The sequence below is a fragment of the Salmo salar genome, chromosome 05 (assembly GCF_965601325.2).
Source record: "Salmo salar chromosome 05, fSalSal1, whole genome shotgun sequence".
NCBI lineage: Eukaryota > Metazoa > Chordata > Actinopteri > Salmoniformes > Salmonidae > Salmo > Salmo salar.
In genome coordinates this window covers 27,425,687-27,452,582 of record NC_138295.1, presented here as the reverse complement: position 1 = coordinate 27,452,582, position 26,896 = coordinate 27,425,687, and the positions used below count along the sequence as shown (strand labels likewise).

General features: G+C 42.4%; 1 protein-coding gene across 11 annotated transcripts in view; it reads left to right on the top strand.

The window, feature by feature from the left end:
* The window catches only part of LOC106604533 (rap guanine nucleotide exchange factor 2), a 147,030-nt gene that overhangs the window by 33,837 nt on the left and 86,297 nt on the right, over nucleotides 1-26,896 (top strand). For all 11 annotated transcript variants that reach the window (XM_082975128.1, XM_082975125.1, XM_082975127.1 and 8 more), the window contains exons 2-3: nucleotides 11,576-11,646; nucleotides 12,157-12,213. In XM_082975128.1, the coding sequence (XP_082831254.1) occupies nucleotides 11,576-11,646; nucleotides 12,157-12,213 (128 nt within the window). The remainder of the gene's footprint in view (nucleotides 1-11,575; nucleotides 11,647-12,156; nucleotides 12,214-26,896) is intronic.

Below are 26,896 nucleotides of genomic sequence, written 5' to 3'. Positions count from 1 at the left end.
AACCAGGGAACGATGTCATCATAACCCATGGCTGGAATTGCCTTTCAGAGAATGCTGAGGGGAGAAATTGTAAGGAGATTGATTATTGGTTTCCATAAATACCGAAGTGGAGGCCTGAAAATATGCACTGGCGGATATGTTGAGGATTAATGGCCACAGGAGCAGAGAGAATGGCTGATTTTTAAAGCAGCACTGTATCGAAGCCCATTCGAGCCAGACCTGACTTGCTATTATCATCCCAACTACTTATGATTCATGACCTTGGCCCCCAGCCCTGCCATGCTTGTATATTTAATTAGACAGAAAAACAATACAATACATTTTGGCATATTTGTCCCCATACAGCAAATCATTTGTTTGGTCAAATTCACCTTAATATAATTCTACCCATTTTGCTTCATTTTGGGGTGGATTAGCATGAATTGGTCTTTATGGGATGTTCTGTAACTTTGATTATCCCGCACCTCTTTTTGAGCGAGATGGAGCGTATTTCATTTTACCCGACAGTTGGCTTTGTTCCCGGCTGGGACCTGCTACAACCTGGTTGAATGACAGTGCTGAATTATCCTTTTGTTGAAACGAGTGTTCAGAGTCCACGGTTAAATCCATACTGGGCCATTGTGGTTAGGTTAGAGGGTTGGAGTCGGGGGCAATGGTTGTGTTGCATTTATGAAGCATGATAAGAGGTTGTGGACAAAGTCATGGTTGGTTGTACGTTTAACAGTATCTGTGGTCAGAAGTTGTGGCTAGAAGCTGTGGAGTTGCTAAGAAGAGTCATGGTGATTGTTTGAATGCGAGTCAGTTTGTTGTTAGTCCAGGTGATTGTGGTCACTGTAGTTGAACTTGGAGGCTGTGTGGTGAGGTCATTGGGGTTTGGTCAACACTCATCCTTGTGTAGCACCATTTTGTACCGGTAATGTTTGAATAGCCTGCTGTGGTTAGTTAAGCGGTAACTTTTTTTGGTCTAGTTTCAATGTTTTGATTGGCTAACTTTGATGTATTGCCATGTCTACCCATGCTGGCATAATTGTGATCTATAGTTACTCACGCCCTGCTCAAAGCATAAAATGCAGTGCTAATTAGATGACTGTTGAGATCCTGTATCGATGTCGCTTGACTAATGTTGTGTGGATAACGTTAAAATAACACCAGACTGAAGGCCTGCGGGCAAGTTAATGCTCATTTAGCGTAGACCGATTGGCTCTTTCGCACCCAGAGGCATAGCAGGGTTACAATGTCTTGTCCTCACAATGCATAATCTGATATTCAGCGCCGCGTCCACATGCTGCATTATTCAACATGGATACACTTTTCGCTGGTATTATACCAACTTGCTTGCTCCATATTTCTTATCCTTATGAAAAGCTGTTTCAGAAGTTATTTATTTCCTTCACGATTTTGAGTTTTCCCCCAAACAGCCCACAACATTCTTACCAGCCCCCCCACTCCCCGTCCCCATAATTCCGTTATCTATACATAGTCGTAGGCGTAACATTGCCGTATCCCCATATTCCCCCAAAATAACATTGTTAAATGTTTGCTCACAAACGAGACTGTCGCTGCCATCTTGATTACCTCTCTGAGGATTCAACCTGAGGAAAGGTAAACATACTCATGAATTATGCATGCATCTTTATTTACCACGTTAATTATTCAGAAGATATCAGTTGCTTGGTTTTTGCCAGAGGGTTGTAGTTTGTGGAGAAAAAAACCCACTACAATAACAGTGGCTGAATTTAGCTTCCTGAACGAGAAAAAAATTGCACATTTTATGAGTTTTGTCAGTACCTTATGATATTGTACATGGAATTGTCTTGGCTGTTTTCAATAAGAATAATTCAGTAATAGTAGTTCTTACAAAAATAACTAGCCTAGTTATGCAAAATATTCCTCTGTGCTGACGACAACCGTTGCAAATATGCAACTAACCCCAATAGAATGAAGCCAAAGGAATGATTCTACAGAAAGTTATGCCAGCACAGGCAGAAATCAGTCTCATTTAAAGTTCCTATCCCCTAGTTCCCTACCTGAGGGTCTGACAGGTTAACAGTGAAGCCATCTTATCATCAAATTCTTACACATTAACAAGTGATTAGCCTTGTTGATAACTGAAGCTCCTCTGGTTACTTTCCCTCAGACACGTTTCAAGCCAGCAGCTTACTGCTATCTTGTTATGAGATCATGTTTAAGATTGTGACATGAATTTAGTCCCATTTAGGTAGTATTGACTACAGCCAGGTATTAGTACTATAGCTGCGATACTGTAGGTTATAAGGTAGCCTTAGAAACGGGCCCCATTTATTGTTCACTCACTTGGGTTTGGAAATAACGATCTGTAACGAAGCACAGTGAGGGGACTATTTTATAGTTTTAATCCTTTGACTCCGCACCCCCTCACCCTGTTCATAACCAACAATAATGACCCTAATAAGGACCTCCGCACGTGATGTGGCCTGAAGGCTCCTGCTTCAACAGCCGTGCTCACCGAACCCGCCCTGCAGTCAATATGCATATTCATAAGGTCCGGAGCGTCAGTGCTTCCAAACTTGTCTATTTTTAGTACTTTTTTTTTTTTAACTTCTCTGGTTTTCCATGCACTGATGAATGAATGCAGTGTAATGGTGAAATGTACCAGTCCTGAGCCTTTTTTGAAGCTTACATTGAATGTTAGCAGTGTGTTAGCATGATAGCTAGTGCAGTGGTCACCAATGTTCATCAATATTAGCAGTGCGTTGGCATTAGCATAATATCTAGTGTGGTGGTCATCAGACTGTACGATTGTTTATCCCATGGGTAACGCTGTTGTTTTTGTCGCACTGCTTTGCTTTATCATGTCCAGGTCACAGTTGTAAATCAGAAATTGTTCTCAACTGGCCTACCTGGTTAAATAAAGGTGAAATAAAAAAAATAAAAGTCGATGCCTGTACACCCTATTGATCCCATGTATTTTCATCTTATAAATGAATACATTGAAGATTCCTACTTGTAAATTGCAATTTAGAACACAGGGTAGACAATTCTGATTTTAAGAAATATTGTAGTCCAAAGAGTGCATACCACCAACCGCTCATATTAGCCTAGCATGCATCCTATTTGCATGCTTAAGGAATCTCACTGTGCTATTGTTCTTAGTCTTTATCCTGGCAGCTCAAGTGGAGGGTGCTAAGCTCATTCACATGCCTCCTAGATTCCTGTTACCGAAATCCACCATGTCACCCCCTCCCACAATTCACACAAACAGGGTGTGAAGCACTGCTAGAGATTGGGTTTCCTTGAAATGATCGATTAGCAATTGTTTACTTTTTCCATTGCACCACATTGTTTTTCTTCCAATTTCCGGTATGTTTGTGTGCTGTGTTGTCTTAGCTTGTTGGAGTTAGCTAGCACAGCAATACTAATGCTGCTACTTAGCTTTGTGTAATGTGTGTTGGTGCCAGCCTTGGCTAATAATTTCAAGGTATCACCAGGGGGAAACAAGTGTTGCCCCACACCAACATTCCTACCATAGTGTAGTGCACATGGAGTTTTGAAAACAAGACCGTTGGCCTTCTCTTTGCCAGGAGTCAGGACACCCACTGATACTGTGTGTAGCGCCCAGCTACTCTGTGACCTTGCCCTCCTACATAAAGGTTCCACCTGCTGTCTGGTCGCACTGGGCAATTGATAAAAATATCCCTCAGGCCCCACACTCTTTGTCAATAGATATTCAAGGACAGCAGTCAATGTCCTCTCACTCACAGGCACACAGGAATACACACATACCACTGCACACATTATTGATGTTACTTCCACAATGACACACACTTGCACAAGCATTATCTGCCTGCCTGCCTGCCTGCCTGCCTGCCTGAGGTGTACGTGTCTCCTACAACATTTTGGATAAACTGTTGTCCTTGCTATTTTGAATGGCTGGGGGCCTCATGAGTCCTGCTTGGCACACTGACACCGATGGGGGCTGGGGTGTGTTTGTGCTGAACTGACAGTATAAACCTACTATGTGCCATTTGCACATACTTGACAGTAGACAACACTGACCTGGTGACCTTCACCACTGTCTGTGTGTGTCTGTCCTCTGCCTCTCTCTATACGCTCATACCCTCCTTCCAGTCAGCTGCCTTACTAAATACTGATTACATTAAAGCCTCAATTTTAGCCTCAATGCAAATAGTCTGGGTAGCCATTTGATTAGCTGTTCAGGAGTCTTGCTGTAAGATTTGACAGTGAGCTGTCTCTGGCTAGCACCAGAATGTATCCAGGCACAAGACCTGTTCTAACTAACGGATGACCCAGATTCCTCTTCCTCCCGACATGTCATACCTTCCATAGGTTAGGGAGCGGTGGAGGGCATAGCATAGTGTTATTTGTCTGAGGAATGCAGTCCTCACCCCTGGCTGACACATAAGATGGCCCCTCTACTGTCACGGTAAGGGGATCCATTGGCACTGGGACTCTGCTTGGTGGGATGGACCATCAGATTAGAGGCCTAACCTGGTTAAGGATCAAGGTCAGAAATCAAAATGGCGGCAATCATACTGATAATGGGGGTGTTTTTCTTTCTTTTTTTGTTCCACCGTGTCACCGATCGCTAGGTCGAGCTATGAACTTGTTGCCACATCTCATTGCCCTCTGAAGATATGGTGAAATCATCACCCTCAGCAGGTGACAAGTTAGAGATTTGTTGTGAATCTAGCACGGCTCGGCTCCGAGTCGCAGGAGATTGTTGTTCTGTTTCGGGGAAAAGTATAAAACGATCTTTGTGCGAAGCGTCCCAGATTTAAAAGCCCAATTCTTGACGTGCCTGCCTGCCGGGGATCGGGGACACCGGCGTCTTAAGGCATGTTAATGGACTGAGCTAACTGGTCGATGACACATTGTTTTGATGGAGCAGAGAACCGGACTAGTTACACAAGGCATGCCAACAGGATGTAGCTCACAGAACTTGATGTTGGCAACAACTTCTCATCAGTGACAGACCCATGCTTTCCCACACGTGGCCTTACTGTTGGTCTATCTCTGTCACGTATGCCCAGTAGTTGTGACTATCTCCTGATAAACTTTTGAGGAATACTTTTAAAGTACATCCTTTGTTCTTTCCTTTAAGGTGATCACTGATCTGCTAAAGAGACTATCAGCTGGCAATCACCATCTACTATCACCATTGACTATCAGCTGTTTAAAATCTCTATTTTACGCTGTATTGGAGGCTGCTACTGTTGACTGAATGATCGAGATTATGATAGTAATACTGTCTTACATAATAACCAATGACAGGAGTGGGTAACTTCCCTTTGTAAGGTCAATACATCCAATGAAGTGCTCATTACACTCATCCCATGGTGAGTTTTATGGCCAATAACATGTCATATAATTTTAATATCCTGTGGAAACCAAAGGCCACATTAACCACAACTGCCAATCTCACATTAAAAATTCTCACAGCAATCTCACAGATATTGTATCATTATAATATATAGGCTCATATGTTACAACATTGGACGTCTCTTAGCTAAGACAATGAGGTTTAAAATGGTAATAAATCATCCATTTTGTGGGTGCTTGTATTATCAGTGGTGACCTTGGAGCGATTGGGCACATTGACAGATTTTTCACCTTGTCTGCCTGAGGATTGTAACTAGTGACCTTTCGGTTACTGGCCCAACACTAACCACTAGACTACCTGCTGTCCTCTTTGTAAGTCCAAGTTTACCTTCCCCACAGGTCTTTAAGGGTGTGACCCCACCTTTTGATGTCTCGCCTCCAGTATCAGTGTGATAAGATGCAGGGGGGTTTGCATTCACGCTGACCCAAATGAATGTACCAAATACTCATTCAGACCAATGAAAGTAGCGGACAATGAAAGCTCCCCATCTTGTTTGCAGACACATCAGTGGATTTGAGATGAGGAGTGGCTGTCGTTTTAGAATTTAAATGAGGCTTTGTTGTTCATGTCCTTCCCATTTTATTGTAAGTGAAAGGGAGCAATTTGAGGTCTGCGATTGCTGACTGGAATCTCTAAAATGTTTTATGACAATGTTGTAAATTCTTCACCCTCGGAATGACGTTATATACTAAGTTATCATGTTATAGGCTTAGTTCCCATCATAACTTGAATCTAAATGATCATGTAAAAGGCCTCCTCTTAACTTGAATCCAGGATCTCAGTGGACGTGCATGGTTTTAGCTAAACATTCATTTCCTCCTTGAACTCTCTCCGCTCAACTGATTGTCATGTCTATTTACACGTTGGCCCAGAGCCCTGTTCTGTACCCTACTGCCCATGCAGTTACACAACAAACCATAGATAATGGAGACTGGAGAGGCAGCCTTGGTCATATTGGCCCCCAAAACAAAGAACACAAGGCTATCGTTGTTGGCTAATGCCCTAATGTCCTGGGAGAAAATACCTCTGCTAGTTTGCCTACAGTATGGTACGCTACACTGCTACTGTCTGACTCAGATCCAGAGGTGTAGTGAAACATTAGATCCCCCTGATCTAAGGAAGTGAGCAGGAATTGGATGGTAACAGAGAAAAATGTCCCAGACCCCATAAAGACTAACATCTGGTATTTCAAAAATGTGCTTGAATAGCACTGTTATTAATCACCCTCATCAAATACTTGCTTTCTTTCTCTTTCGCTGTCTCTCTCACACACTCATCTAACTTGACATTGCTTGACTCTTATCCCACTCCCCTACCTTGAGTCTATACAGTCATTGCCGTCAATATGCAATACCAGATGAACTTTGACATATCCCCCCCAGTGTTTTGCGGTTGGCCCCAACATCTGAAACGTTATCCAATCCAAAAACACAAAACCGGAAAATGAAAATGCATGGTAGCGAGAGGCAGTGGAAAAATGGTGTCCCTCGCATTCTTTCCGTCAATCTGAAATATTTAAGACCAAAGCCACAATTGATGGTTCTGCATATTTGTCTCTCTCATTGGAGCTCCTGAGTGGCATAAGAGTGGTGCTCTTTCCCACACTGTGCTATAGTAGGCCTATGGGAAAACACACCAGTAGCATGTCACCTAGTGGTCGTTATTGTTAAGGTCTGCTTCCATGTATGGCAATGGGAAATTAGACTTGTGCGCTGGTGTTTTGAATCTTCCTTACAACCTTTCCTTTAGGTTACAGTCTGTTACTGTAGGTGATTGGATAAGTCAAAGCAAGTTTTCAACCTTAGTGTGTTCACCTACCAACCTCTCAAATCTGTGATTAAGCCTACTTTAAGACTGAAAAATGTCACCTAAGCTTTCAACAGGGCCTTGTTGTCCCGTGTGAGTCAGCATGTTCACGGTTCATTCTATGTAAGCAACATTGAGGCATAATGAGTCCAGATTATCCCTCCCAAAAATGGCATTGGCAGTATTTGTCTTGCTTAAATTCATTGTATAGCACCTTTTGTAGTCATATTCTCATATTTTACTAGGCCTACATCTAGTCACAAGTATAAGAATGTCAATATGTCTTATTTTGGTTCATAGCAGATTGCTGGATAATTTGTTTCAATGTACTGTGCCATTTTGTTATGTTAAATCCCAAATAAAATGCCCTGTCCTGTCCTTGTACAGTAGATGGTGCCAGAACCTAGCCAGTCTCCAAACAGAATTATCAGGCCCACACAGTATACAAATCAGTGGGCGACATCAGAACATAAGGCTAGAATTCAGCTGGGGATATCACTGTATGATGTAACCTAGTCTATTAGGCTGGGGATATCACTGTATGATGTAACATGGGGCGAGGTAACCTAGTCAATATGAGTGCTGTTCTGCTCCATAACTCTCAGCTGGACCACAAACGGATAAAACACCCAAGTGCTATTGGATTAGAGGTTGGACAACAGATTCAGGTTAAATACTTTGGGCGAGACCCAACAGATGGAAGAATGAGGCTTTCAAGGAAGGTGTTACAATCTCCAGCAGCAACAGGTGTTAAGACGCTGAGTGAGAATATTCTCACTCAGCGTCTTAACACCTGTTGCTGCTGGAGATTGTAACACCTGGGGATATCATTGTATGATGGGGCGAGGTAACCTAGTCTATTAGGCTGGGGATATCATTGTATGATTGGGCGAGGTAACCTAGTCAATTAGGCTAGGGATATTACTGTATGATGTAACATGGGGCGAGGTAACCTAGTCTATTAGGCTGGGGATATCACTGTGTGATGTAACATGGGGCGAGGTAACCTAGTCTATTAGGCTGGGGATATTACTGCATGATGTAACATGGGGCGAGGTAACCTAGTCTATTAGGCTGGGGATATCATTGTATGATGGGGCGAGGTAACCTAGTCTATTAGGCTGGGGATATCATTGTATGATTGGGCGAGGTAACCTAGTCTATTAGGCTGGGGATATTACTGTATGATGTAACATGGGGCGAGGTAACCTAGTCTATTAGGCTGGGGATATCACTGTGTGATGTAACATGGGGCGAGGTAACCTAGTCTATTAGGCTGGGGATATCACTGTGTGATGTAACCTAGTCTATTAGGCTGGGGATATCACTGTATGATGTAACATGGGGCGAGGTAACCTAGTCTATTAGGCTGGGGATATCATTGTATGATGGGGCGAGGTAACCTAGTCTATTAGGCTGGGGATATCATTGTATGATTGGGCGAGGTAACCTAGTCTATTAGGCTGGGGATATTACTGTATGATGTAACATGGGGCGAGGTAACCTAGTCTATTAGGCTGGGGATATCACTGTGTGATGTAACATGGGGCGAGGTAACCTAGTCTATTAGGCTGGGGATATCACTGCGTGATGTAACATGGGGCGAGGTAACCTAGTCTATTAGGCTGGGGATATCACTGCATGATGTAACATGGGGCGAGGTAACCTAGTCTATTAGGCTGGGGATATCACTGTGTGATGTAACATGGGGCGAGGTAACCTAGTCTATTAGGCTGGGGATATTACTGCATGATGTAACATGGGGCGAGGTAACTTAGGCTGGGGATATTACTGCATGATGTAACATGGATCGAGGTAACTTAGGCTGGGGATATTACTGCATGATGTAACATGGATCGAGGTAACCCAGTCTATTAGGCTGGGGATATTACTGCATGATGTAACATGGGGCGAGGTAACTTAGGCTGGGGATATTACTGCATGATGTAACATGGGGCGAGGTAACTTAGGCTGGGGATATCACTGCGTGATGTAACATGGGGCGAGGTAACTTAGGCTGGGGATATTACTGCATGATGTAACATGGATCGAGGTAACCCAGTCGATGGACCTTTTGAAGGCCAAGCTAGTTTAGGTTTTTTAGTTCTAATTCAACCAACAGCCAACGGTCTGAACAGTGTTTTGTATTGCATGCATGTAGTGTATTTTGATGGGACATAAGGCGTATATTTGATATGCTATTAGCAATTCTAACTTTGCATAATAGCCTATAGCCCTTGTCTGTTCAATGTGCATACGTTATAATCTCATATGTGTGATTGTTCTAATAATAACTTTCAAAAGATCACATTTCAGCTTGGATCTGCTCAACATCTTGTGTTTGATCTATGGTCTTGTGTTTGTAGTAACTCACACTTTGGTACGACCCACAGGTCATTTTTACCAAACACCGCCTCCCCTTTCTCAATCTTTGACCTCTAACCTGAGGTGCTTCAAACCGGTTGACCTCTCCATTCATTCCCCTTGGTGTCAGACGGTGTCAGCTGACAAAGTCAAGACAAATGAAGGGAAGCACCACCCGTCCTGTTTTCTTTTTGGTCTCTAAAATGTGTCTTTCTTAGATTAGGTGCTTTGGGCCTCTAAGTGTGTACTATTTTTATTTATTTTATTTTACCTTTATTTAACTAGGCAAGTCAGTTAAGAACAAATTCTTATTTTTAATGACGGCCTAGGAACAGTGGGTTAACTGACTTGTTCAGGGGCAGAACGACAGATTTTTACCTTGTCAGCTCGGGGATTCGATCTTGCAACATTTCGGTTACAAGTCTAACGCTCTAACCACTAGGCTACCTGCCGCTGCCTTGAATGGCAGAGGTGTGTCTGTCTATGTGTCTCAGGTTATTTCTTTATTTTTACTATTTTCTACATTGTAGAATAATAGTGAAGACATCAAAACTACAAAATAACACATGGAATCATGTAGTAACCAAAATATTGTTAAACAAATCAAAATATATTTGAGATTCTTGAAAGTAGCCACCCATTGCCTTGAGAGTTTTGCACACTCTTGGCATTCTCTCAACCAGCTTTGAGGTCATCACCTGGAATGCATTTAAATTAATAGGTGTGCCTTGTTAAAGGTTAATTTGTGGAATTTCTTACCTTAATGTGTTTGAGCCAATCAGTTCTGTTGTGTCAAGGTAGGGTTGGTATACAGAAGACGGCCCTATTTGGTAAAAGACCAATTCCATATTTTGGCAAGAACAGCTCAAATAAGCAAAGAGAAACGACACTCCATCATTACTTTAAGACATGGTCAGTCAATGTGGGAAATTTCAAAAACTTTGAACATTTCTTCAAGTGCAGTTGCAAAAATCATCAAGCGCTATGATGAAGCTGGCTCTCATGAGGACTGCCACAGGAAAGGAAGACCCAGAGTTAACTCTGCTACAGAGGATAAGTTCATTAGTTACCAGCCTCAGAAATTGCATCCCAAATAAATGCTTCACGGAGTTCAAGTAACAGACACATCTCAACATCTACTGTTCAGAGGAGACTGCTTGAGATTTTTGGTTTCAACTGCTGTGTCTTTGTGAGATACAGAGTAGGTGAACGGATGATCTCCGCATGTGTGCTTCCCATGGAGGAGGTGTGATGGTGCTTGCTGGAGACACTGATTTATTTAGAATTCAAGAAACACTTAAACAGCATGGCTACCACAGCATTCTGCAGCGATATGCCATCCGATCTGGTTTGCGCTTAGTGGGACTATCATTTTGTTTTTCAACAGGAAAATGACCCAACACATCTCCAGATTGTCAGGGCTATTTGACCAAGGAGAGTGATGGAGTGCTGCATCAGATGACGTGGCCTCCACAATCACCCTACCTCAACCCAATTGAGATGGTTTGGGATGAGGTGGATCGCAGAGTGAAGGAAAAGCAGCCAACAAGTGCTCAACATATATGGGAGCTCCTTTAAGACTGTTGGAAAAACATTCCAGGTGAAGCTGGTTGAGAGAATGCCAAGAGCGTGCAAAGCTGTCATCAAGGCAAAGGGTGGCTACTTTGAAGAATCTCAAATCTAAAATATATTTTGATTTGTTTAACACTTTTTTTGGTTACTACATGATTCTGTGTGTTATAACATAGTTTTGGTGTCTTCTATTATTCTACAATGTAGAAAATAGTAAAAATAAAGAAAAACCCTTGAATGAGTAGGTGTGTCCAAACTTTTGACGGGTACTGTGTGTTAGGGACAGCACTGGTCATTTTAGAAAGGTTGTTTGGCTCTTAGAACTGCTGACCCTTCATGTCTGTCTACTGTTAACACACTGACCTTTTTCCCATGATATTCCAACACCCTGCACCCGGTAAAATCGGAATGTTAAAATGCTAATAAACTGACGCGTCTCCTCTATTCACACAGGACCTGGAGATAGTCTACTCCTATCTGCATGGGATGGAGGCCCTGTCTAACCTCAGAGAACACCAGCTGAGGTGAGCGCTCCCACATTGATTCAGATTGAGCAAATGAATTACACATGAATTTATACTTGTTAATTACATGGATGATCTGTGATTAGCAGTTGTACAATACCCTGATGAGACTAAAACTATTATTAGACGGTAACACCTTAAAGGAATGTTTTCCTCTGCGGTAGCTAGTTCTCAGAGACTTGTTTTTCTCCTGCTTGTTTTGAATCCTTGAGCAACAATATGCATGACATGCTCTGGGCTGTTTTTTTGGAGTTTGTTTTTTGATATCGCTGTTTACTAAGATAAAGTTTCACAAATGCCAAGGCGCATGAGTTACTTTTTAAAATACTGACATTTCCTTCCTCTTATAAAGGGAACCCCAGTAGAGAGCTTCTACAAACTCAATAAACTAAACTTAGTGAACCCAACCATCCATCTGTTCTATTGTATTTGTTAACTTTGCTGTCACTGTTGTCTCCTCTCTTCCCCCCTCTCCCCCCCCTCCTCTGTCCTTCCCCCTCTCTCCTACAGGATAATGTGTGAGACAGTGCGCTATGAAAGACACGAAGCCAATGAAGTGCTCTATTAGTAAGTACCTTTATGCGTGTATGTAGGTACACATTCTTAATGCATCCATTCTTAATAATAAATCATATCTAGATATTCTCTGCCGGAAGCCTTTACACAAGACATGGTCAGAGTCCAACTTATTGACAAGCTGCGATTATGCCCCATTAATGACGCGCCGCGAAATTAATGATTTCGAAAACAAATGGCTGTGCGCATCAGCACGGTCACCAGATACCCTCTGTGCTGCCTAGGAGTGAATCTAAACCACTGAAGCAGAGAGACCTGCAAGTTAGTCCGGAACAATTCAATTTGGCCAACATGACAAGTCATTGAGTTGTGGTTGATAACAAAATGAAGCTTTAATGGCTACCAAAACCTTGTTTTGATGGTTAGTTCCTGGCTAGCTAAGCCATTTTGAGGTAAGCCTCTGTATGTTGTCTTCCAATTCAGACAGATAAAAATATAGTGGTGTGTCTTGAGAGGGTTGAAAAGGCTTGTAGTTTAGTTCTCCCGTTGGCACCGTCCACTCCATTGTTCCGCCCCAAGACATCCTGTTATGATGCTAAGAGCCTGAGACCCTCCTGGATATACACACACTGACTGGAAGACACACACACACTTGAGAAGAGGTTTTGCTGTTGTCATCCATATCTGACGAGAAATAATTACCTTTATAGAAAACCGTGTCCACACGCAGATATAGGTGCAGGAGACGGAAGTTCATCTGATTTGACCTCTACGAGATCGGTGTCCCAATATTGGGACAGTTGATGCTAATTTGCGCTAATGTGACTAGAATGATGTTGTAATAAACAACAAACTTTCCAGGACCTAGACATGTCTTATATGGGCAGAAATGTTAAATTATTGTTAATTTAACTGCACTGTCCAATTTACAGTAGCTATTACAGTGAAAAAATGCCATGCTATGGTTTGAGGAATGTGTACCAAAAACAAAAATTACCACGGCAACTGGTTTGAGACATTCACCTGGGAAGGTAAATAATATACTTTCATTCAGTATTCTTGCTCTGATTTGTCATCCTGAGGGTCCTAGAGATAAAATGTAGCATAGTTTTGTTTGATAAAATCCATTTTTATATTCAAATGTAGGAACTGGGTTCTACAGTTTGAACCCCTGATGCCTCTTGCTCCACACCCACCCCGCCCGGCCATCTAGATGTGTGAAAGTTAGTGAATAAACTAATGATCCATCATATATGACATTCCTGTGAGTTTGTAAACTTAAATGTTGTATTACCATATCATTTTTGTATGTTACCAATAGTTATGTACTTGAAAATGGATCAATTGACAAATTCTGCACATTTGGGCAGACTTGATACAAAATACTGTGCAGTATTGCAAAGCTTCACTGGATCAATCTAAAACTTGGCACACACACTGCTGCCATCTAGTGCCCAAAATCTAAATTGCGCTTAAAATGCAATATTATCGCTTTTCTCTTGCATTTCAAAGATGCTGGAACAAAAACAAAGAAAATGCATGTTTTTTTTGTTTGTATTTATCTTTTTTTATCTGTTTGTATTACATTAATTTCACATTTCCACAAACTTCAAAGTGCTTCCTTTCAAATGGTATCAATAATATGCATATCCTTGCTTCAGGTCCTGAGCTACAAACAGTTAGATTTGTCATTTTAGGTGAAAACTTAAAAAAAGGGTCTGATCCTTAATTTTTTTTAAAGAGGGAACTGATTAGAGGACTTGCTTCATTTAGATGAGAGCAGGGCTATTCCAGAATGCCCTATAGTCAGAGGACACACACACACACACACACACACACACACACACACCACACACACACACAGAGTTGCTCCCATTGGACAAAAGTAGCGGGGGGGGGGGGGGGGTGGTGGTGGTGGTGGTGGTGTCTGGTACCCTGCTGGTAGCTTAGGGCTAGTGTGACATCACTTTCAGCAGTCTGTGTGTGTGTGTGCACTCGTCTGCCTGTGGTCATGTGTAGTATGTATGCATGCATGAATATTTTGGCCCAGGGTAGGGGATTCCTCTTGTAGACATTCATACTGTGGTTCTCTTCCTGGATAAGTGCTGGGAGCAGACAGAGGGAGAATGAGATGCAGTATCCCCCTGTGGAGAATCGGATTAAGGATCTTTAGCTGTAGTGGTGCCCTTTTTCCTTTTTTCTGTTTTTTACAATGAGTTTTGACTACCTGGGCACTATGAGGCGTTAAAACCAGACTGTTAGAAATCCTGATGGACCCTTTTTAAGGTAAACACAGTTCCTGAGATTAAAGCATGGACAGCACATTTTGGATAGGGAGGTGAATGACTCTCAATCATAGACAGAAGAACTGTCAATCATAGACAGTACATTTTGGATAGGGTGGTCTACTGTCAATCATAGACAGCACGTTATGCATAGGGAGGTGGACAGTCAATTGTTACAAGGCTAAGCAACTCTTATCTTACTCCAATTCTGTCCAAACCTGAAATCCCAAAGTGAGGTTGATAGTGTGTGTGCTACAGGCGATACACTGCCATCTTAGTACATCAGGTTATAAACCAAGAGTATTTCACTTGACAGGAATTGATTATACCCTCCAGCAGTCCTCATCTCTGGGTTTCCCTCTTCCCTGGTATGTGTGTGTGCAGCGCTCGCACCCAGCTCATTGAAAGGTTTCCCCTTACCTGTGTGTGTGTGTGTGTGCCTAGCGTCCCCTGTGTGCCTAGCGTCCCCTGTGTGCCTAGCGTCCCCTGTGTGCCTAGCGTCCCGTGTGTGTGTGTGTGGCACTCGCACGCAGCTGATGGAAAGTTTTCCCCTCACCAGCTCATACTCACAATAGGGTCCTACTGTAATCAGCTGGGAATGTGCCCGCTCGCTTCTGGAAACAAGGTCATCTGATCTGGGAAAAGAACTGGGAGAAATAACATGTCCCATCCAAACAACGCTTAGGGAACATTGCATTTCCATCCTTCTGAATGTGCAGATCTAGATTGAGTAGAGTTTTGTTTACTATGAGAAACGCCACTCCAATGGACAAAACACACCGTACTGTTGATTCAATGTGTCAGCTGAGGCTATACTGGCTGATGGCAATGAGTGATGGTCTCTGTAGGAATTGGGGAGTGTCATGTCAGTATTGGGGTTAGCAATATTCTGTAGTAAAAACCATCATATAAAACACTGCAAACAGTGGAGGCTCCTCAGAGGAGGAAGGGGAGGACCATACTACTCAGTGAATTTTTTCAAAATAGTGAAACATTACAAAACATTATTTTTTTTTAGATATGTATATATTTAGTATCGTTTTATGTCACCAAATAACGGATTTGCAATGAAGGTATACAGTAGCCTCAACAACACTCAATTGGGTAGCACCCTGGTGTAGCCAGAGGACAGCTATTTTCTGTCCTCTGTGTACATTGACTTCAATACAGAACTTAGGAGGCTCATGGTTCTCACCCCCTTCCAAAGACTTACTATAATAATTATAATGACTTCCCGAGGACGTCCTCCAACCTATCAGAGCTCTTGCAGTATGAACTGACATGTTGTCCATCCAATCAAAAGTGACTCAGTGAGATGCTAGTTGAAAGGTTTTAAACAAATTAATTTCTTCAAAATTGTATGAACTGTGTGCCGGTGATCAGGGGTGTATTCATTCTGCTAATTCTGTTTTGCGAAACGTTTCTTAAATGGAAGCAAACGGAACAAAACGGGGCTGGACCTACCTAAATTTGTCCAAAAGAAACTCTTAGTTTTGTTGCAAAATGTTAGCAACTGTTTGGATTAATGATTACACCCTAGATCCGCTAGATGCTGGCAAGAGTGTGCAAGGTGGTATTGAATATGTCACTGTCACCTTGATTACTCCAATTTTGTCTCTGTATCTGTGCACCTACGTTATAAACTTTCATTTGTAGGCTAGGTTTTAGCGACCTCATGATGTGTATAGGGCAAATTTGAGTATCATGTAGTCACTTAAACCTATCGATGTTACATTGAGCTGAGTGTCATTCATATTACATTCAGTCATCCAATATGCTGTAATAGAACTAAGGCCACCGACTGCCACTAACTTTTGCCTTGCAAAAGTATTCAGACCCCTTGGATTTCTCTACATTTTGTGTTATGAAGTGGGATTAAAATGGATTTGTCATTTTTTTGTCAACAATATACACAAAATACTCTGTCAACGTTGGACATTTTAATAGTTTTTTTTTAAGATTAAGAAAAAATATAACACATGTAGTCGTTGCATGCTAAGTATTCAGCCCCTTTTTTTTAGGCAAGATTAAGTTAGTAAAGCTGAACAAATCACGAAGTTACATGTACAAAAATAATAGCAGTTGACATGATTTATAAATTACCCTTCTGTCCCCCATATATACAACATCTGTAAGGTCCCTCCATCATGTATTGAATTTCAAGCATCATAAAAAGGGCAGTGATTGGTAGATGTGTAACAATAAATCAGACATTGAATATTTCTGTAAGCATGGTCAAGTTACTTATGTTATTAAACCACTAGACACCTCAAAGATACAGTTGTCCTTCTGAAGTGAGCTGCAGGGCCGGAATGAAACTGCACAGGGATGTGGCCATTGGGGATTTTAAAACTGCTACAGAGTTCAATGGCTGTGAAGGGAGAACTGAGGATGCATCAACATTGTAGTGACTCCCCAATAATGACCTAAATGGCAGAGTGAAAAGATGAATATAAATATACAGAATACAAATATTCCAAAACATGTGTCTTGTATGCATCAAGGCACTAACTGCAAAAAACATGGCAAAGGAATACACTTTTTGGCCTACATTTTCAAGCATGGTGGTGGCTGCATCATGGTATGAGTATGCTTGACATCAGCAAATACCCTTTCAGGATGATAAAAAGAAAAAATGGCGCGAAGCACAGGGAAAATGGTAGAGCAAACCTGCTTCAGTCTGCTTTACACCAAACACTGGGAGAGGAATTCACCTTTCAGCAGGACAATAACCTAAAACACAAAGCCTAATTTCAACTGGAAATGCTTACCAAGATGACCGTGGATGTTCCTGAGTGTCCAAGTTAGAGTTTGACTTAATTCTGCCAACTATTTCAAAACATGTAGCTACCAGCAAGTTTCCTGGTATGGGGTTAATTTAGTTGGCAATACTTTTATGTACTGTAGTCAAAAGATGATTGTTCTGACAGTCTCTGACCTCATTTGGGGCGTGACTACTTACTATGGAGAGATTCTCTTAATCACATTCATATTTTAACAAAAATACTTTCTGCATTTTTCATACTTTATGCACAACGTATTGGATGGAAACTTGACAGATAAATAGGAGAGACTTTCCAAGTTACAGTATTTCGTTCATACAATTTTTAATGACATCACAAAATGAAAACCCATGTGACATTAGTTTTCTATAGCTCCCCACTGACCATTCCCCACATTGTTACAAATATTGTTCCAGTATCCACTTTTGACCGTGTGAGAGTTTCGGCAAAAAAACTGTCTGTGAAACAAATACATTCCTTTGGTTGATACTAAAAGAGGGAAAGAAAGTCTCCTCCTGTAATTTACAACAGGGTGTGAACTGTTGACCATCCAGCAGCTACCCCCCCCCCCCCCCCCCCCACTCCTGAAGTGAGAGAGAGGGGCCTGGTTACTGTCAACCCCCGCCAGTCTCATCTGGCCCATTCTGATTCTCACAGGACAGTCATATGACTAAGCAAAAACAGGTTTTGGGAAATGTTTGCGATTGTATAAAAACAAAAATCGGAAATATCACATTTTATATAAATATTCAGACCCTTAACTCAGTACTTTGTTGAAGCAGCGATTACAGCCTTGAGTCTTCTTGGGTATGATGCTACAAGCTGGGCACACCTGTATTTGGGGAGTTCCTCCTGTTCTTATCTGCAGATCCTCTCAAGCTCTGTCAGGTTGGATGGGGAGCGTCGCTGCAAAGCTATTTCCAGGTCTCTCCAGTGATGATCGATCGGGTTCAAGTCCGGGCTCTGGCTGGGCCACTCATAGATATTCAAAGACTTGTCCCCAAGCCACTCCTGCATTGTCTTGGCTATGTGCTTAGGGTCATTGTCCAGTTGGAAGGTGAACCTTTCCCCCAGTCTGAGGTCTTGAGCGCTCTGGAGCATGTTTTCATCAAGGGTCTATCTTTACTTTGCTCCGTTCATCTTTCCCTCGGATCCTGAATAGTTTCCCAGTTACTGCCGCTGAATAACATCTCCACAGCATGATGCCACCACTGTGCTTCACCATAGGGATGGTGCCAGGTTTCCTCCAGATGTGATGCTTGGCATTCAGGGCAAAAAGTTCAATTTTGGTTTCATCATGGTCTGAGAGTCCTTTTTCGGTGCTTTTTGGTAAACTCCAAGCGGACTGTTGTGCCTTTTACTGAGGAGGGGCTTCTGTCTGGCCACTCTACCATAAAGGCCTGATTTGGTGGAGTGCTGCAGAGATGATTGTCCTTCTGGAAGGTTCTCCCACAGAGTAACTCAAGAGCGACTATCGGATTCTTCCTCCCTGACCAAGGCCCTTCTCCCCCGATTGCTCAGTTTGGCTGGGCAGCCAGCTTTAGAAAGAGTCTTAGTGTTTCCAAACTTCTTCCATTGAAGAGTGATGGAGGCTACTGTGTTCTTGGGGACCTTCAATGCTACAGGAAGTTTTTTGGTACCCTTCCCCAGATCTGTTCCTCGACACAATCCTGTCTCGGAGCTCTATGGACAATTCCTTCAACCTCATGGCTTGGTTTTTGCTCTGACATGCACTGTCAACTGTAGGACATTATATAGACAGGTGTGCCTTTCCAAATCATGTCCAATCAATATAATTCACCACAGGTGGACTCCAATTAAGTTGTAGAAACATCTAAATGATGATCAATAGAAAAAGGGTGCACCTGAGCTCAATTTCGAGTCTCATGGCAAAGGGTCTGAATACTTATGTAAATAAGGTGTTTCTGTTTTATTTTAATTTGCAAAGATATTTAAAAAAAACTTTTTTTTGCTTTGTCATTATGGGGTATTGTGTGTAGATTGAAGATTTTTTTATTTAATCAATGTGGAAAAAGGGAAGGTGTCTGAGTACTTTCTGAATGCACTGTATACTGTAGTTTAGCAGACACACCCCTTTGGAAATAGGCTCGGGCTGTCCCCCACCCACTCCAACATCATTTGATCATCATTTTATAAAGTGTCTCATGAGAATATTGATGTTCATTTAAAAGAAAACAGTTCCACTCCAGCTTCTAACACACCCAGAGACCCTCAGCTCCTCTCCTACCTTACATCCTGTCTGAAGATGAGATGTGGTGTTCGGGCTTGTCATTGCTGAGCGCTTCTCAGACGATTGTTTCTCCGAAAATGCTCATGACCCAGTTCAGTCAAGCTGTCGTGGTGCATAAGGCTCTCCTGTCTCCTACTACTTTGTGTTCTGTGCTCCTCTCCTCCTTAGCGATGTGCAAGGGAGCGAGCGCCTCTGCGTGCCAGCGATTAATAATTGAACATTTCATTTGGACTGCGAGGGAGGAGATGAGGACAATATAGGGGGGAACAAGTGCATCAGGGGAAAGGAGAGAAAACGGTGAAGGAGAGAGATGGGGAGAGGGAGGGAAGTAGGATTCACACTGCATCATTAGGGTGTGCTATACCCAGCCTTATTATCTCCAGAGTGAAGGTGTGGAGAGAAGGAAGAGGGGGGTAGGGGGGATTACTTTGTACTCTGATGAGAAACTCTCACTCAGTATAATCTCTCGCTCTGTCTTTATGTGTGTGTGTGTGTGTGTGTGTGTGTATGAACTTGTCTGTTTGTTTGGCCATGCATTCATCCCCATCCGTCCCACCACTAGATGTGAGTGGGCCACAAACCTTGGGCGTGCCATATTTGCCATCGAATGGATTTCCTCCAGACTACCTTTCAGAGCTCTCTGCTGGTGGGACTCGATGAACATGCTGACCAATAATTACACACGACTGGCCGATTTAGCACTAGATTTAAAGGGAACCCAATGACAAGACAACACTTTAATTGCACCTGCAGCATGTACAGGGTGTGCAGCCACAGCAATCTGCTCTGTAGTTAGTGTAAGACTGAACTACGATGATGAAGCAGTTTATTCCTTGTTATAGCGTCATTTGGTAGAGACTAGATGAGTAAACCCATAGCAAAGTGAAACACTTGGCCATTGAACTTAGAGGTATTTTATCTTCATTTGTTCACTCTGTTGTCGCAGAGAATTTCCCTGCGCCACAGAATTGACATCAATTCACTTCAGTGGTCTCGCTCGCTCGCTCGCTCAAATTCTACAGCACCAGACAGAATAAATGTCCTACTACTGTAGGTCCTATCAAAACTGATTTCCCGTTTGAATGTATTTATTTTTAATAATCAAATCCTCCTGCTGCAGTATTATTTTACTCCTGCGACGAAAGTTCTCCCATCTCCACAGAGGAACTCTAGAGCGCTGTCAGAGTGACCATCGGGTTCTTGGCCACCTCCCTGACCAAGGCCCTTCTCCCCTGATTGCTCAGTTTGGCCGGGCGGACTGCTCTCGAAAGAGTCTTGGTGGTTACAAACTTCTTCCATTTAAGAATGATGGAGGCCACTGTGTTCTTGTGGACATTCAATGCTGCAGAAATGTTTTAGTACCCTTCCCCAGATCTGTGCCTCGACACAATCCTGTCTTGGAGCTCTATGGACAATTCCTTCAACCTCGTGGCTTTGTTTTTGTTCTGACATTCACTGTCAACTGTGGAACCTTATATAGACAGGTGTGTGTGCCTTTCCAAATCATGTCCAATCAATATAATTCACCACAGGTGGACTCCAATTAAGTTGTAGAAACATCTAAATGATGATCAATGGAAACAGGATGCACCTGAGCTCAATTTAGCAAAGGGTCTGAATACTGATGTAAATAAGGTATTTCTGTTTTTTAAACTTGTTTTCGCTTTGTCATTATGGGGTATTGTGTGTCATGATGTTTTTTGAATAAGACCAACGTAACAAAATGTGGAAAAAGTCGGAGTCTGAATACACCTCATTCCAGGGTTTTTCTTTATTTTTACTATTTTCTACATTGTAGAATAATAGTGAATACATCAAAACTATAAAGTAGCATATATGGACTTATGTAGTAACAAAAAAAGTGTTAGTCAAATTATATTTGAGATTGTTAAAAGTAGCCAACCTTTTGCCTTGACGGCTTTGCACAGTTTTGGCATTCTCTCAACCAGCTTCATGAGGTAGTCACCTGGAATGCATTTCAATTAACAGATGTGCCTTGTTAAAAGTTAATTTGTGGAATTTATTTTCTTAATGTGTTTGAGCCAATCAGTTGTGTTGTGACTAGATAGGGGTTGTATACAGAAAATAGCCCTGTTTGGTAAAAGACCAAGTCCATATTATGGCAAGAACAACTCAAATAAACAAAGAGAAACAACAGTCCATTACTTTTAAGACATGAAGATCAGTCACTCGGGAAAATTTCAAGAACTTTGAAAGTTACTTCGAGTGCAATTGCAAAAACCATCAAGCGCTATGATGAAACTGGCTAACATGAGGACTGCCACAGGAAAGGAAGACCCAGAGTTACCTCTGCTGCAGAGGATAAGTTCATTCGAGTTACCAGCCTCAGAAATTGCATCCCAAATAAATTCTTCACAGAGTTAAATTAACAGACACATTGCCACATCTGCCATTCAGAGGAAACTGCATCAATCAGGCCTTCATTGTCGAATTGCTGCAAAGAAACCACTACCAAAGGACACCATTAATAAGAAGAGACTAGCTTGGGCCAAGAGCATGAGCAATGGACACATTTGTCTTTCGGTCTGATGAGTCCAAATTGGAGATTTTTGGATCCGACCACTGTGTCATGAAACGTAGAGTAGGTGAACGGATGATCTCCGCATGTGTAGTAACCACCGTGAAGCATGGAGGTGATGGTGTGGGGGTGCTTTGCTGCTGACACTGTCTGTGATTTATGTAGAATTCAAGGCACGCTTAACCAGCATGGCTACCACAGCATTCTGCAGCCATACGCCAGTCCCACTAAGCCCAAACCAGATGGGATATCATTTGTTTTTCAACAGGCTGTGTAAGGGCTATTTGACTAAGGAGAGTGCTGCATTAGATGACCTGGCCTCCACAATCACCCAACCTCAACCCAATTGAGTTGGTTTGGGATGAGTTGGACCGCAGTGAAGTAAAAGCAGCCAACAAGTGCTCAGCATATGTGGGAACTCCTTCAAGACTGTTGGAAAATCATTCCAGGTGAAGCTGGTTAAGAGAATACCAAGTGTTCAAAGGGTGGCTACTTTGAAGAATCAAAAATGAAATGTATTTTGATTTGTTTAACACTTTAATTTAGTTACTACATGATTCCATGTGTTATTTCATAGTTTTGATGTCTTAGCTATTATTCTACAATGTAAAAATGTAAAATACCCTGGAATGAGTAGGTGTCCAAACTGTTGACTAGAGTATATATATATTACACACACACACTACTGTTCAAAAGTTTGGGGTCATTTTAGACATTTTACTTGTTTTTGAAAGAAAAGCCAAAACATGTTGATCCATTTTAAAATAATATCAAATTGATCAGAAATACAGTGTAGACATTGTTGATGTTGTAAATGACTATTGTAGCTGGAAGTGGCAGATTCTTTTTTTTTTAATGGAATATCAACGTAGGCGTACAGAGGCCCATTTTATCTTCAACCATCACTCCTGTGTTCCAATGGGACGTTGTTAGCTAATCCAAGTTTATCATTTTAAAAAGCTAGTTAATCATTAGAAACCCCTTTTGCAATTATGTTAGCACAGCTTAAAACGGTTGTTCTGATTTAAAGAAGCAATAAAACAGGCCTTCTTTAGACTAGTTGAGTATCTGGAGCATCAGCATTTGGTTTCGATTACAGCCTCAAAATGTCCAGAAACCAAGTACTTTATTCTGAAACTCGTCAGTCTATTCTTGTTCTGAGAAATGAAGGCTATTCCATGCGAGAAATTGCCAAGAAACTGATTCTCGTACAACGCTGTGTACTACTCTACTACTCCCTTCACAGAACAGGGCAAACTGACTCTAACCAGAATAGAAATAGGAGTGGGAGGCCCCGGTGCACAACTGAGCAAGAGGACAAGTACATTAGTGTCTAGAAGGCCAGCATCCCGGAGTCGCCTCTTCACTGTTGACGTTGAGACTGGTGTTTTGCGAGTACTATTTAACAAAGCTGCCAGTTGAGGAGTTGTGAGGCGACTGTTTCTCAATCTAGACACTCTAATGTACTTGTCCTCTTGCTCAGTTGTGCACTGGGGCCTCCCACTCTTTCTATTCTGGTTAGGGCCAGTTTGCGCTGTTCTGTGAAGGGAGTAGTATACAGAGTTGTACGAGATCTTCAGTTTATTGGCAATTTCTCGCATGGAATAGACTCAATTTCCCAGAACAAGAATAGACTGATGAGTTTCAGAAGAAAGTCTTTTCTTCTGGCCATTTTGAGCCTGTAATCAAACCTACAAAAGATGATGGGAAACTAGCCTAATGAAAGCGAGTTTTATTGCTTCTTTAATTAGCACAACAGTTTTCAGCTGTTTTAACAATTGCAAAAGGATTTCTAATGATCCATACGCCTTTTAAAATGATACACTTGGATTAGCTAACACAACGTGCCGTTGGAACACAGGAGTGATGGTTGCTGATAATGGGCCTGTGTACGCCTATGTAGATATTACATAAAGTCAGCCCTTTCCAGCTACAATAGTCATTTACAACATTAACAAAGTCTCCACTGTATTTCTGATCAATTTGAGGTTATTTTAATGGACACACAAATGTGCTTTTCTTTCAAAAACAAGGACATTTTTAAGTGACATTAAACTTTCTAACGTGTGTGTGTGTGTGTGTGTGTGTGTGTGTGTAAACTCAGCAAAAAAAGAAACGCCCTCTCACTGTCATCTGCGTTTTATTTTCAGCAAACTTAACATGTAAATATGTGTATGAACATAAGATTCAACAACTGAGAGATAAACTGAACAAGTTCCACAGACATGTGACTAACAGAAATGGAATAATGTGTCCCTGAACAAAAGGGGGGGAATCAAAATCAAAAGTAAGTCAGTTTCTGGTGTGGCCACCAACTGCATTAAGTACTGCTGTCCATCTCCTCCTCATGGACTACACCAGATTTGCCAGTTGTTGCTATGAGATGTTACCCCACTTCCACAAAGGCACCTGCAATTTCTCTGGCATTTCTGGGGGGAAATGGCCCTAGCCCTCACCCTCCGATCCAACAGGTCCCAGACGTGCTCAATGGGATTGAGATCCGGGCTCTTCGCTGGCCATGGCAGAACACTGACATTCCTGTCTTGCAGGAAATCACTCACAGAACAAACGGTATGGCTGGTGGCATTGTCATGCTGGAGGGTCATGTCAGGATGAGCCTGCAGGAAGGGTACCACATGAGGGAGGAGGATGTCTTCCTTGTAATGCACAGCGTTGAAATCGCCTGCAATGACAACAAGCTCAGTCCGATGATGCTGTGACACACTGCCCCAGACCATGACAGACCCTCCACCTCCAAATCAATCCCGCTCCAGAGTACAGGCCTCGGTGTAACGCTCATTCCTTCGACGATAAACGCAAATCCGACCATCACACCCGGTGAGATAAAACCGCGTCCGTGAAGAGCACTTTTTGCCAGTCTTGTCTGGTCCAGCGATGGTGGTTTTGTGCCCATAGGCGACGTTGTTTCTGGTGATGTCTGGTGAGGACCTGCCTTACAACAGGCCTACGAGCTCTCTGTCCAGCCCCTCTCAGCCTATTGCGGACAGTCTGAGCACTGATGGAGGGACTGTGCGTTCCTGGTGTAACTCAGGCAGTTGTTGCCATCCTGTACCTGTCCCACAGGTGTGATGTTCGGATGTACCGATCCTGTGCATGTCTTGTTACACGTGGTCTGCCACTGCAAGGACAATCAGCTGTCCGTCCTGTCTCCCTGTAGCGCTGTCTTAGGAGTGTCACAGTACGGACATTGCAATGTATTGCCCTGGCCACATCTGCAGTCGTCATGCCTCCTTGCAGCTTGCCTAAGGTATGTTCACGCAGTTGATCAGGGACCCTGGGCATCTTTCTTTTGGTGTTTTTCAGAGTCAGTAGATAAGACACTAAAGAGGCCTAAGTTTTCATAATTGTGACCTTAATTGCCTACTGTCTGTAAGCTGTTAGTGTCCTAACGACCGTTCCACAGGTGCATGTTCATTAATTGTTTATGGTTAATTGAACAAGCATGGGAAACAGTGTTTAAACCCTTTACAATGAAGATCTGTGAAGTTATTTGGATTTTTACGAATTATCTTTGAAAGACAGGGTCCTGAAAAAGGGACGTTTCTTTTTGAGTTTATATATATGTGTGTGTGTGTGTGTGTGTGTGTGTATATATTAGCAATGGTCAAGAGTGCTCGATGAGCGAGTATGACAGGGAGATATGTTGATTGAACTTCGATAGTTTTTTTTGTCATATTAAAGTCCCCAGCTACAATAAATGCAGTGTCAAGATCTGCGTTTTCCAATTTGTACAAAGTCCAGGTTAGTTCCTTGAGAGCCATTTCGGCTTGGGGGGAGAATATACACGGCCGTAACGATTACTTAAGAAAATGATCTCTGACGGTAATGTGGTCGGCATTTGATGGTGAGGTATTCCAGGTCGGGACACCAAAAGTTCCTCCACGTTATCGTAATCACACCACGAGTAGTTAATCATGAAACGTACACCTCCACCTTTCTTTTTCAATGAGAGTTATTTGGGAACCCCACTGGCTGAATGGACAGAGACAGTATTTCCTGAGAGAGCCATGATTCCATAAAACAGAACGATAGTCTGGAAGGAAGTCCTTGCCCTGAGCTTGTCTACTTTGTTGTCCAGGACTGAATATTAGCGAGCAATATACTCGGAAGTGGTGGATGTTATGCATGCCTCCTCTGACGAGAAGCCCACTCTTTATTCCTCTTCTCCGGCGGCGGCGTTTTGGAGCAGCCCCCGGGATGAATGGAACTGCCTCGGGGTGTTCAATCAAAGGATCCAATTTAGGGAAATCAAATTTGTGGTTGAAACGCTGTTGAGTAATTGCCGATCTTATAGCCACCAATTAATTTGGGCTTTTGTTAATAATGCAAGAAACGTTCTGAGCAAGTAATGTATGAAATAACACGCACACAAAAAATACTGCATAGTTGACTCGGAGCAAGAAACAGAGCGACCATGTCTGTCGGTGCCATCAGTAGAGACACCGTAATGTGTCGGTGCCATCAGTAGAGACACCGTAATGTGTCTGTACTGGTATTTCCTCCTAGATCTGAACTATCAATGGGCTGTTTTATGTTAGATCTATTTGATTAGAAAACCATGGCTTGCCAAGAAAACTATCAGAAAACCCTCTCAATGGACTATTGAATCCTCCCTCATTCTACTGTAGTCCTCTGCTGCTTCTTCTGGCTACTATAAACAGCAAATCTGATATTATCGTCACTGGAATTGCCAACTAGGGAGTTTTCTATTCGGAAGCTGGACAACTTTGTGTGTGTCATCCACTCTGTTGTACTGCTCAGGGTTAGTGTGAGTTTGTCTGTGACGTGTAGCACGCTGTCTGTGTTTTCACATGGGTGTGTGTGCAGGTTTGAATTTGCGATTCACCAGTTCAAT